The sequence below is a fragment of the Phalacrocorax aristotelis genome, chromosome 6 (assembly GCF_949628215.1).
Source record: "Phalacrocorax aristotelis chromosome 6, bGulAri2.1, whole genome shotgun sequence".
NCBI lineage: Eukaryota > Metazoa > Chordata > Aves > Suliformes > Phalacrocoracidae > Phalacrocorax > Phalacrocorax aristotelis.
Window position 1 is genome coordinate 58,268,535 of NC_134281.1, and position 12,295 is coordinate 58,280,829.

General features: G+C 42.3%; 1 protein-coding gene across 4 annotated transcripts in view; it reads left to right on the plus strand.

The window, feature by feature from the left end:
- Nucleotides 1–7,443: 7,443 nt before the first annotated feature.
- The window catches only part of FNBP1L (formin binding protein 1 like), a 58,638-nt gene continuing 53,786 nt past the window's right edge, over nt 7,444–12,295 (plus strand). Inside the window, exon 1 of one of the 4 annotated variants that reach the window (XM_075098152.1) lies at nt 7,444–7,827. In XM_075098152.1, the coding sequence (XP_074954253.1) occupies nt 7,804–7,827 (24 nt within the window). In that variant the 5' untranslated portion in view covers nt 7,444–7,803. Of the gene's footprint in view, nt 7,828–8,320; nt 8,340–12,295 lie in introns of those variants that run through there. The other 3 variants (XM_075098149.1, XM_075098150.1, XM_075098151.1) reach the window with 3 other exon arrangements.

A 12,295-nucleotide genomic window follows, 5' to 3' on the forward strand; every position in this document is an offset into this window, starting at 1 on the left:
TCACAGATGAAAAGGACCTAAGGCATGAATCACACCGTCCTGCAGGAAGAACTACAGTTGCAGACAAGCCTGGAGGGAGAGGACATTTCATTCATTGTTTTAACTGGGTTTTGCTTTTATGATGTGAAAGAGGGATTGAGGATTGGATGTTGCCCTAAAATTAAATCGCTGGTATTGACTGTGTTATAATAGCCTATTTTACAAGTTTCACCTTTATAAATGCAGAATAGAGCTTCTGAATGCCAAAATAGATTTTTTTCATATGTACCTGTGTTCAGATATTTTTCTGTAACCTGCCTCAGTGGTGTATATATTCCAACGCAGAGGGGTGGTTTAGTCCTCAAATTCAGTCGAATTTTTTACTTGGTGCTGAAAATGGTGCTTTTTTTTTTTTAGTGTGAAAAAAAGGTGATAGGAAATAGTGACACGGTAACTTCTTTTTGTAGACTAGCTATTGAAGACACAAAGGTAGTAGCAACACAACTGAAGCCTAACGTTTTGTACATTTCATTTTCAAAAGTTCATCAGCTGAGGAGATCTGGACATAAGGAGAGTACCCAAGGTAGCGGTAAATCCAAAGGGAAAAACCCCAGCTACTGGAAATGGGTGTGCTACGGAAGGAAAAGTACAGTTTTAAGAAACTGTATATTCTCCCCTTTGCATCTCGCCTTGTCTCCAAGGGAAGAATATGCAAAGACAAAGGCGGGTGCGGGGGAAAGACTCTTCCTAGGGTTCCCTAGGGCTCCCTGTTAGGTTTGATGATCTGCCTTTAAGTCCAAAGAGCAGGCCTTAGTCTTCAAAATTAGTTAAATAGAGCTCCAAAATGTGATGTCACAAAAATAAAACTCCTTCCTAAACAAGTGATTATTTTTGGGTTTATTTCTTTGGGAATGCTTGAGGCTTTCAGCAGTTAGTCTCTGAACTTGGGGCAAATAAGAATGATAAACAGTTGTAGCTATCGTTATTAATGCAAGAGGGAGATGTGGAAAGGTAATTGATTTGCTTTGTGGGGTATCTGTTTTATGCCCCACAGATTTAAAATAAGAAGGGAAGGACACCTGAAATTAAACGACTGATCACTGAAATGAAATCCTTTAAAGGGGAGAAGTCAAGACCTGCAGCGGTGTGGAAGGTAGGACACTCAAGGAATCGTTGGCCTTCTCAGTTTCAAATTCATGTAACTCCTACCTTACTCAGTGAAATAGGATCTGATTGACTACAGCAGACACAGGTGGTTGTTATGTTGTACTGCTCGTTCTTTCGCTTGCCAGCAGGCGGCTGTCAAGTTCAGGAAATGGGTTTCAGCTGGATGTGTTGAAAACCTGTTAACTGAGCCTTACAGGCTCTGGTGATAATTCATGAAGCAGTTTTAAATTAAAATTCCTTTAACGAGAGTAACCAGTAACCCGGGATACTGATTATGTTCGAATGGTAAGGCAGATTTTGCACAACTGCATATAGATTTGTGTTTCTGATGATAATTCAAAGTCAGATGGTAGTAAAATACTTTAGCAAGTCTGAAAATGGGTGGTGCTGATCCTCAGCTCCACATTCATGCGCTATTCGTTTTTCTACAGCTTGAATTAGTACCATGGCAGATTCTCCATCTTTCAATATCGGTACAGAATGTCAATCCATCAGCTCTGCTCGAAAGCTTCTAGCTCATCGATGGCAGATACCAGTTACTATTCAAGTCTTTAGTTATTATTTCAAAACTAATGATCTTTATGCCTGTAGATGACATGGTAATGAAAAATGTTGACTATCAGAATTCACCAAAGCTATACCTAACTCTGCGTATCAGATACAGCTCGGTGTTGTTTTACTGTAAGGAAATCTGCATGGATGGGGTTGTTGGGAGAACGGAGAAGTCATGGCTTAGGTGAACTGGCGATACGAGACATGAAGGTAGCAAAGCCCTGCCGTTTGTGGTTATGGTTTGGTATAAATCTGAAAGTTCATGCAGTTAAAGCAAATGGATATATATTATTCAAGCAGGTAATGCAAGCATTACAGAATTGAAAATTATATTTTGAGATCATGATTTATGGGCATTCCCCACTATTTTGTAATTGTCCAGCCTCCAGCTTGGGATACAGTTGTATGTTATCAAAAGGAAATGCTAAGTTATCATGTGATGGTCTTGCTTCACTGGAAAAAGGCAAATTCCTGTGAAATACAAGGCTGTTTGTAGTTAGAATATTGCTAGTTGATGCTGACTGACGCCACATTTCCTCTGCTACATATGGCATGGAAAGATGAGCTCTTGGCTATAGTGCAGGCAAAAAGAGCAAACACAGGATATTTCCTAGCAGATGGAAGTTCTCATTTTCCTCCTATTTATAGCTGGTGTAAGTAGTGTCCTTTCAGTTCTGTTATCCCATCACTGGTGATGTCTTTCTGTTTTGCTTGCTGAGACGAGAGAAGAAGAAACATACCTTTCTTCTGCACGTCAAATACATTTCAGTACAGACTGTGAAAGATGGCGGGGTACAGTTCTTCCCACAAAAACTCAGAGGGGAGGGGAAAATTGGAATTGGGTCACCCTAAGCAGTGGCTGAAGCTGCATTAGTAAGTACAGTTTTCCTTCTGCCTTGAAGGCAGGGGTGGTGTGGTCTAACTATAGAGTCTCCTGCTGATTTTCTGCTTTAAAAAAAAAAATTAGTACTCAGAGTAAAACTGTAACTTTATTTCGCCTAATAGTTGAAAGAGGAAGTGGAAGTAAGCCTCTAGTCAGATGCACAGCTCCAAACGCTTTGCGTACTGTGGGTTACGGTTAAATAACCGGCCTCTGGGAGGCAGAGGAAATCTGGAGAACTCTGCACAAGTTGAAGTGTCGGATGCGTATTCTTTTGTCTCAAAGTATTTCCTGAGCTGTAAAGGAATTATTATCCACTCACTACATGGAGGCATTATGAACATTAATATTTTAAAAAAATTAGAGCACTTAGACTGCTGGTGATGGGGGAAATACATGTATAAGGGCAGAGGGGGGAAGCTAAATTCTTCTGGTTTTCAAGAGAAAAGAGAATACTTTGGGTTTTTGCGACACTTCGTTTTCTTTATGGAGTAAAAATCTAATTTTAGTATGACAAAGAGACTGCTGGCTAGCAGAGAAAAGGATTAATGGCACATCACACTGAGAAAGAGATATTTGGAAGTAATTTGTTTGGTCCTGCTGATTTTTGTGGCAATGGAAAGCTAAGCTGCTCCTCTCTTTAGAAAGTGTGCCCACAGGGAGTGCCAGACAGCTTTTCTGTCACTCCAAATTAATCATGCAGATTGTTGTTCTGCCAAGATAATATCCTTAGGTACACTTGTAAACTCAAGTTGATTCTGTTGAGAAGTGAACAGAATTAACAATATTTAACTATTGTAATAACTGGAATGATGTGGATTCAGTCAGTCTAAAAATAAAATCAGGCAGTTTTCTTTTAAAGCCTGCATTAATTAGTCAGTGATGGGGAAGACAGCTAAACATAACAGTAAATTTTCTAAGCTAAAAATAAGGTGGAATTATCTTCCAGAAAATGCTAATGGTTTACAAGGATACCAGAACAATGCAATTGATTATTAAGCCTTTGCTGCCTGTAAAATTTACTTAAATATGTCTTTAATGTATTCTTGAGTCCCTATAGTGAGACTTTTCTTTTTCTCCCAAGACTAATATTTTTAAGGATGTAACTAGAAGAATAAAAAAAATCTGTAGGGTAATATTTGTTTAATTACTTCTGGGCCTAGGGCCAGTTGCAATCCCTGATAAAGGAAACAATGTCAAAATTCTAAATGATTAATTATAACATTCCCGGCAATATCCTGCAGAGACGCAGCAGACTCTTTCCCTCATCTTACGGCTAGGTCATTTCACATCCTGAGCTGCTGAACTGGAGGAGAGCAGCTCAGTATATAGATGGGAATCTCCAAAAGCAAGTGTGAGCTCAAGCAGGAAAAAGGCCTAACGATGACTGATGCCGGAGTTCTCGCTAAGTGTGCTTCTAAGACTTCTGTTTTCTTTTTTAATGAGTTGAAATTGGACTTGATCACATGGTCTTAATGTATTGTTTATGAATCCCAGGTTCTGTATCTAAGTGCTTTTTGTCTTAACTAACTTACAATCAATTATGCTTATAGTTTATTGTTGTAATGAGCTCCGATCTTTGCTGATGAAGAGGTGGCTCCTCATTTAAGCAAAGGTGAAATGCACATCTCCGTGTGCATACCTGATACATATTATGTGCTTCTGGTTTTGGAAGAAGTACAGGTTGGAAGCAAACTAAAAATCAGAAACCAATCTTGAAAACAGTTGTGCCCATATTTAAATTCAAACTCTAATAAAGCCACTGAAATCTGTTGGCAAAAATTGGCTTTGCGCTTGAACGAAGCTGTATAAAGGCATTATGAAGGTTTTTATCCTACATCACACAGACTTTTAAAAGCTTACATTGTTTTTTTGATGGTTTAAAATAATAATATATCCAGACTAGATTAGGAAATACTTAACTACCTTTCCAGGAATATTGGAAGCAACCATTCCTCCATTTCCCTATAGTGTGTATTATGTTGTCCAGCTCTCCCCAGTCTGTTTCATTTACTTGACCTGAAGAAGCAGCGGCTATCAGCAGTATCGCAGATAACTGCGAACTCTATCTTTTGAGTCAGGTTTTGTGCTAATTCTCCAGGTTGTTTCTGTGATGTGAGCTAGTTGTGAATGAACTGATGCAGCTAAACGCTGGCTAAGCTGGGTCCCAGAAACACCCTGTTAAAGTGTACAGCTTCTGGCCTAATCAGCCTTACTTCCCAAGTCTAATTGTTAACCTCTGAAGATGAATAATTAGCCAGATTGCAGGATTGCTCTAATGCAGCGATACATTTTCCTATTCCGGTGCTAGCTTGTTCAAAGCCTGTTCAGTAATGTCTTTTGATTGCTCCTCTTTATAGCATGCACATGCTCTTAAAAGCTACGGGTAGCCCAGAGGCTGCTGTGACAACGCCTATCCTGTTCTGCACAGGATTTCAGGGCAGCTTCTCAACCTGTTCTGGAGGTTGTGAAGTTACCCAGAATCTCTGCAATATCGTTCAGCTCCTGACGCTTGCTCTACCCTAGGGCTTGTAAAGATGTTCTTTGAAGAGAGCTGCATAGAAAGGAGGAATCCTGTTTGTCCTGGGAAAACCTCTCATTAGCTAGAATTAGGCTTTTTAAGCATTACTGAGAAGCTAAGCATTGTATTTATGTGCCTGTGATACAGGCTGCGGTTTCCTTCTCCTAAAATGGCTAGAGATCTCCATAGAACATTCAATTTTGTTACATTGCTCTGAATTGAAAACAAATCCTGACATGTTTAGAATGTTGGCCTTGCATGTTTTGCAGAAAGAGGAGTTAATTTGTTAATTTTTAAATTAAAGTAAAAGAACCTGAGGGTTTATGTATCAATCAACCAACTACAAATATAAAAAAATATATAAAAATATATATATATGACACTTTGAAAACCTCTTGATGTATGTTTCATGCAGTGAAAGGCTAGCATTTCAAATTTGAGTGCCAAATAAGTGCCTGACTTTCAAAGCTTCTGGATCCATAGATCCAGAATTTAGGATCATTTTCCAGTAGATTAATTTTCAGCACTCCATTGGGGCTTCTGTGGTTGAAAATGTTACCTCAAAGGTTAGTTTTTACGGTTCATTTTTAGATATCTAAGTTGAAACAATTGGAAAGGTGAGTTTTCCTGAAATGGTCCGAAAGTGAAAAATGCTGGCTTTCCTGAAGCCAGCTGCAAATTTCTAATTCACTTAGACGGTCAGGAGTCTCACCCCCCCTGTTTAAAAGTTGGTGAACCTTTGTTTCTCAAAATTACACTTTAAAAAAAAAAACATGCACCAACTCAGGCATCCAAACCAAAGGTACCCACATCGTTGGGTGCATTTATAAACTTTGATTAGGACACAGCGGAATATGGATTCTACTCAATGCATGATTGAAGATTTTGAAATCCCTCTTTCTAAAGTTATTACCTATGCAGCAAGTTATAGCATAGGCATTAATTTAAAAGAGATCTCTTAAAAAGCATATAAAATAAGCACATTCTTTTACTTTTTGCTCAATTATGTTTTGAACCAGGTTATCTCATTGTACCATCCGATTATATTTTTGTGAAGAATCCCATAAAGGTATGTGGTGAGCTGGTAGCTAAGCAAAAAGTTGATTCAAGTTTACAGCGTTTAATGGAAATTATTTTTTCCTAGTCCTGAAAGGCATGTAAGTTGAGTAAATTTAAATATACATTGTATTCATAGTTTTTATCACTTATTTATTTCTGCTTTATTCCCCAAATCTTCAAGGTGTATTCTGCTTGGTGAGTATTTCCAGTAATGCACGCAATCTGCAAACTGAGTTAATGTGTCAGAGTTGAAGTGTGCCCAAGTATAGAATTTAATCTTCAGAGCCCAAAATTTGGGGGTTGTATGACACTGGCTTCCTAAAACATACGCGTAGGCCACCACAGCATGTGGCACACTTAGTCACTCTGTGGATCCCCACAGACCAAACGTGTTTCTTGTGTAATGTGATTAGCTTAAACATGTCACTGCAGAAATTACGCTGTTGATCTGTGGTCTCATCTGCTTATTTTGATAAATTCTGATGTTACTGTTACTCTACTACAGTAATTTAGTACCAATCTAGAAGAACTTGTGTTTCCCTTTCGTATGGAAAATAGGACTAAACCTAAATTAAGCATGATGGAAAGGAACATTACCTGAAAGGTGACTTGGAAATCGAAGAAAAATTGGATTTAAGTAATTTTTGTTTCATGAGATAGAGACTTAAGACAGCAGTATTTTCACTGAGGTTTTATTGCAGTCTGAAAACAATTTTAAGTAAAAATGAGAGGAAAATGGAGAAGCTGACCCCTGGAAAGGGGAATTTGATTTGGGCGGCTTTCAGAGCCTTTGCTTTCTGTTAGTAGCTTCATAACAGACACTTTGGCGGAAATCCTTGTCAAAGATTATTTTTTAACACTCCTTTTCCAGTTGCCGAGGGAACTCACCATTATAATCATGATATAACTCATACACCTTCTCCCTCAGAAATAGGTTATTTTTCCTCAGGTGTCAGCCTCGCATTTCGTAACTTCTCCATTTACGATTTACGTCCACACCTGTGGAGTAAAAAAAATAGAAGGAAATAGTTGTCCCCTGGCGCTTTCTCTTACTCGCCGTCGTGCCGGGTGAGAGGGGTGAAACACCCGCCGGAGGGCGGGCGCGATTCCCGCCTCTCCCCCGGCCGTGAGTCAGCGCTTTCCCGGGGGGAGGCGAGGTGAGGCGGCCGGGCGGGATACAAAGACCCGCGGCCTCGCTGCCAACAGGCGCCCCTTCCTCCTCCTCCTCCTCGTTAATGAGTAACGACGTAGCCGGCAGCGGGCTCCCCTCCATACCCTGACACCCCGCGCCCTCGGGGGCTCCGGGATGCGTGTGGCACCGCGGGAGGGAGGCCAGACGCCCGCCGACCTCCTCCCGCCCTACTTCCCTCCCTCCCTGCCGCGGCGCGGCGGCCTCAGCCCCAGCCCGTCCCGTCCCCCCGCCGCCTCAGCCCGTCCCGCCCCTCTCCCAGTCTCCTCCGCGGCTCCCCCCCTCCCGGAGCCAGGCGGAGCTGGAGCTGGGAGCGGCGTCGTTCCTTGCCGCCGCCTCTCCCCAGTGACCGAGGGCACCGGCGCCGCCCGGCGGGACCCCCTTCTCCCGTCGCCGCCCGAATCCTAATCCCCCGCCATCGTCTCTGCCGGAGCCGGCGCTTCCCGCGGAGCAGCCATGAGCTGGGGCACGGAGCTGTGGGTGAGTCTCGTCTCGCCCCTCATTGTGTCTGGGATTCGCCGCCTTCCCTTGTCTGCTGAGGCGGCTTTGCCCCCGGGGGAGGCGCGGAGCTGGGGCGGCTGCCGAGGCGCTTTTGTTCGGCGTTGGGGCGGCGGGCAGGGGGGTCGGGGGGGGTGGAATGGGTCGCTGGAAGCGGCGGGGGGAGGTGGCGTAAGCGCTGGGGAAGGGGGAGCGGCGGCGGGGCCGGAGGGGCGGGCGCTCGGCGGGGGCGGTGGGTCGGGGAGCGCCTTGTCCGGGGCGTGGGTGCCTGCGCGGCCATGGCGAGGGGAGGGGAGCGGAGCGCGGCTCCGCCGTTCGCCCGGTAACGGCGGCGGGTCGGGCTTCTTTGTCCGCGCCCCTCCGCCTTCCCCTGAGGAGAAGGGAGGGGAGGGCGTCGGTGCGGGGCGGCTGGGGCCGGCGGCGGGCTCGGGGGGGTACGGGGTGCTTCCCTCCCGAAAACCACCGGACTGCTCTGACGGGTAAAGCCTCCTGAGGTAAAGCCGCCCCTAATTGGAAGCAGCTATTACATACCTTTGTTCCTAAAGTACCCCTGGCACATACCGTGTTGTATTTTATTTTTTTTGAATACAAAGAACTGGCAGCAAGGAGACGGTGTCTGGGCGCTTGTGCCTGCGTTAGACCCTTCCTCAGACCCCCGCCGCCTCCTCCCCCTCCTCCGGAGGGCTCTCGGCCGCGCCGAGGGCGGCGCAGAAGGGGCTTCTCCCCGGGGACCTGGCGGGGTGAAGCAGGGCGATGCCTGCTCGCAGGCAGCCGCGGCGCGGTTTGTTGTCTCTACCAGATTTCCTACTGCTGCGGCTGTGGCTGGAGCCGGCGCTGGCCTTGCGAGAGCTTAAGCGAAAAAACACTATAGTACCAAGGAGGGTTTAACGTCGCCCTTTTAAATGCTGCCTACCCTTCGTTTACTTGCTTTTAAAGACCAAAGACTGAAGCGCAGACGCTTGCGCTCAGGTAAAAAAAAAAAATCACAGAAAGCCAAACGTTGCAACTTGAAGTCTGTTCGGGAACTCTTCACTTGGACCTAGCGTGTTACACTTTTAAAATTTGATGTCGAATTAAATTCCTTTATCAGTAGTTTCTAGTGCAGGGCTATTAGTATCTAGAGGAGCAAAGATCTGCTCGGCAGCGAGACAACCGGTTGCTGGAGCCAAAGGCAGGCAGTGGCATTGCAGTCGGAGCCTGTGGGTGGGGTGTAGGAGTTGGGCCAGTGAAGCTCCTAAAGCCACCTGAGTAAGTCCTGTCTGGCTGTGCAAAATGAAGATATAACATCATTGCATCAAGTGTGCTACGTGGAGAAGCCTCATTTAAAGATACATAAGGGTTTCTTCAGTGTTTTGGACAGTACCTTGTCCTTGACTAGGATTTGTAGAGGTGATATAGAATTCAGATGAAATACACTTGTGAAGTACTGACAGCACTGCTGCAACAAAATGGAAATGTAAAACTGCTGTAATATTAACAGTAAGGGGTAAGTAAAAGGCATGATTTATATCGGCAGCACAAGCATGTCTTTAGCTCGTGCTATGCTTCAGACGGGGGCGGTCAGTGTTTTGGAAGACTGGGGCTTTGCATTTTAGGAAAGCACTGAATTTTCTTCTATAAGCAATTAGGTATATATTGCTTTAGAAAGTGGAGTTTTTGGCTTACTCATCACTGTTCATTTTGGCAGTCTCTTAATTTTATTTTCTTTGTCCAGCCTGTAAATGATAGTTAAGGTTTTGTAGACTATCTTGTATTTAGTTTTGTAAGGAAGTGTTTATCTTCCATATGTATTTAAGAAATATATACAAAAAGGTGGATTTTGACCTTGGACTTCCTTCTAATGACAGGCATTTCAATCACAGTGTCATGAAACACTCTGAGTTTTATCTAGACCTACTATATGCTGTTTCCTAAGTCATTAATTCTTATGTGTTATTTTGAAGAAATAACGCCAGAATTTCAAGCTAAAAGTTTTACTGCAATGCGTTTATTTTGGCAAAATTTAATATACTTTTTGCTTGATACCAGGAGATACCTGCAACTCTACACTGAGGTAACTGCATAAAATGGTCTGTCTGTAACTATACAACTAGACTCTGACAGTATGAGTTTTTACATTAAAGTGTGTCTTTTAAGTGGGTTACTTTTTTTCTGCTGAATCTTATTATACCTTTAAAAACTGTGTTAAGGTTATAAAACAAACTTTTCTTAGTTGGAAAAATATGCAGTGCTTCTCTTACTCTGAGTATTGAACATTTAATTTTTTTGACAACTTACATTGGATGGATAAATAAAGATTATTTTTTTTGGCACAAAACCAAATTTATTAAAAGTTAGCTTAAATCTAGGTTAAAAACACAAGGAAAAACAGTATTTGTGGTGCTCCAAACACAGGGCTCTGAACAAGGAGTAAATGAACTCTTAGGTGTGCTTGTGTTCTACTGTAGCTTTTCCTTCATCGTTCCCTGTCCTAGCATCAGTGCCTCCTCAGAAGGCATCCTGGGCCACGCTGGCTTTGCTGGTAGCGGCAGGGCACTCACAACTCACCCTGTTATCACTCTCCAGCTGCAGAGAGCTGTTCTGCACAGGTTTTCTGGAGACCTCGTGGAGCTGGACGCTCTCCCCCACTAGTGTTTGCACCTTGTGGTCACAACGTGGAATTTTTCAGGATTAAGACTGGCATCTAGATGATAGTTTTTCAGAACATTTGCAAATATGTATGTGGGCTTTGCTGATCCACTGAGGCAAATTTGATGGTTTTGTGTCAGCTGTTTTGATACATCCTTAACCCTGCCCTCTCAAATTGTATCTCTTTGTGCTGATTATTGGTATTTTATGCTGATACACAGTTTTTCTTCTGGAGCCTTTATGCTATTTCCAATAAAGTAAAAAGTGTGTGTGGCTAAATTTAGAGGCAAATAAGGAGCCAGAAGAAAAATTAAGGAATTAGGAAAGCAACTTGTGTCTGGTATTTCTGAGGTACTTATGAAAATATGGCTGTTCTGGTATTGAAACAATAAGTATGCTACTCTTATTTCTTAAACGGTTATATCAGGGACATGACATGGGAGAGATTTTCTTTGATGGGCCAGAATTTTCTAATTCTTTAAATTCTGTAGCTGCTGTTTCTGTTTGTGGATTATGGGGCTTGTTGTTTTTCAAGTGACCATTTTTATAAGTACACCACCATTCTCTGAAGTGGGTGTGCATTGGCCAAAGCATGTGTGTCTTGAGTAGACTGAAGTAGGTAGTTAGAGGCACTTTTTGCTTTTCAGTGTGTCTTGGCCAAGCAGCATGCTCCCTGTTGCGTTACTGCTTCCAATTATGAATGTATTTCCTTTGATAGCATTGTATGAAATAATGTGAATTAATAATAGTAAAATAAATGTTGATACATTTAAGCCATCCTATTATTAGAACTGTTTTATTCTACAAGGTTTTCTATGGTGTATGAAATGTGTTCCCCTTCTATGCTTTTTTTTATCACAACAAAAAATTTTGATCAGATTTGAAAGTATTATTCCACAAATAGTTTTGTTTTTTTTTTTCCCTCTCATTAGTGCATTTATCTTTGTGGTCACTCTGCAGCATATTCCTTATGGTATGTCCACACAAAAACTAAGATACTTCAGTGAACTGCCTTGCATGATAGTGCTCTCGTAATGGTTAGAACAAAGTTGTGAGAATCAGGGAGTCTAGTCTTCCGTAACCCAGCTGAAATCGTATTTTCTGAGAATTTGGCCGTTGTGTGCTAAATTTTCCTATCTGTAATATTTAACTTTTTCCTAGGTAATATTTGTAAAGCAGTAATTACCTGATGAAGGGGAGCATATAATTGCAAAGCAGCATTGCTGCACTTCATTGGTAATAGAAAATTGCTATTCTTTCTTTAGATAAAATTTTCAGAGTTGCAACTTTTTTTTAACATGTTTTTCAAATGCAGCATGCTGATGCTCACCTCACGGTCAGTAAGAGGGTTTATACATGGAGGTCCTGGGCAGACTTGCATACTGTGCTTAATAAGGTACCCCAAGGCAGGAATAGACGAATGGAACTAAAACTGTTTTTTTTTAGTAACTTCAAATATTTGGAAATAAAAATTATGGATTCCGATATGCTGAAGAATCTACTCAGCATGAACATCTGTTCAGTGTGTATGTTTCTGTACATCTGGAGTTCTTTTTGTGATGGGTGTAAAGTGTACAAATACCAACAACGTAGAATATTTAACAAAATGTATCTGGTTATTGTCATCTTGGGTTTTTGTTCAGTTAACTTGAATATGTAGTGTGTTTGCTTTGACACTAAAGGCTCACTGAGCTTTGGAGACTGGAGGATGGTTGATAATGAAGTTCTTGGATTAATAAGAGGAGGCAAGTGAAGCTCTGTGATTGGCATGCTGAAGCAGCTTCCTTGGAAATTAATTAAAGAGCTTGTGCTGTCTCTTTGA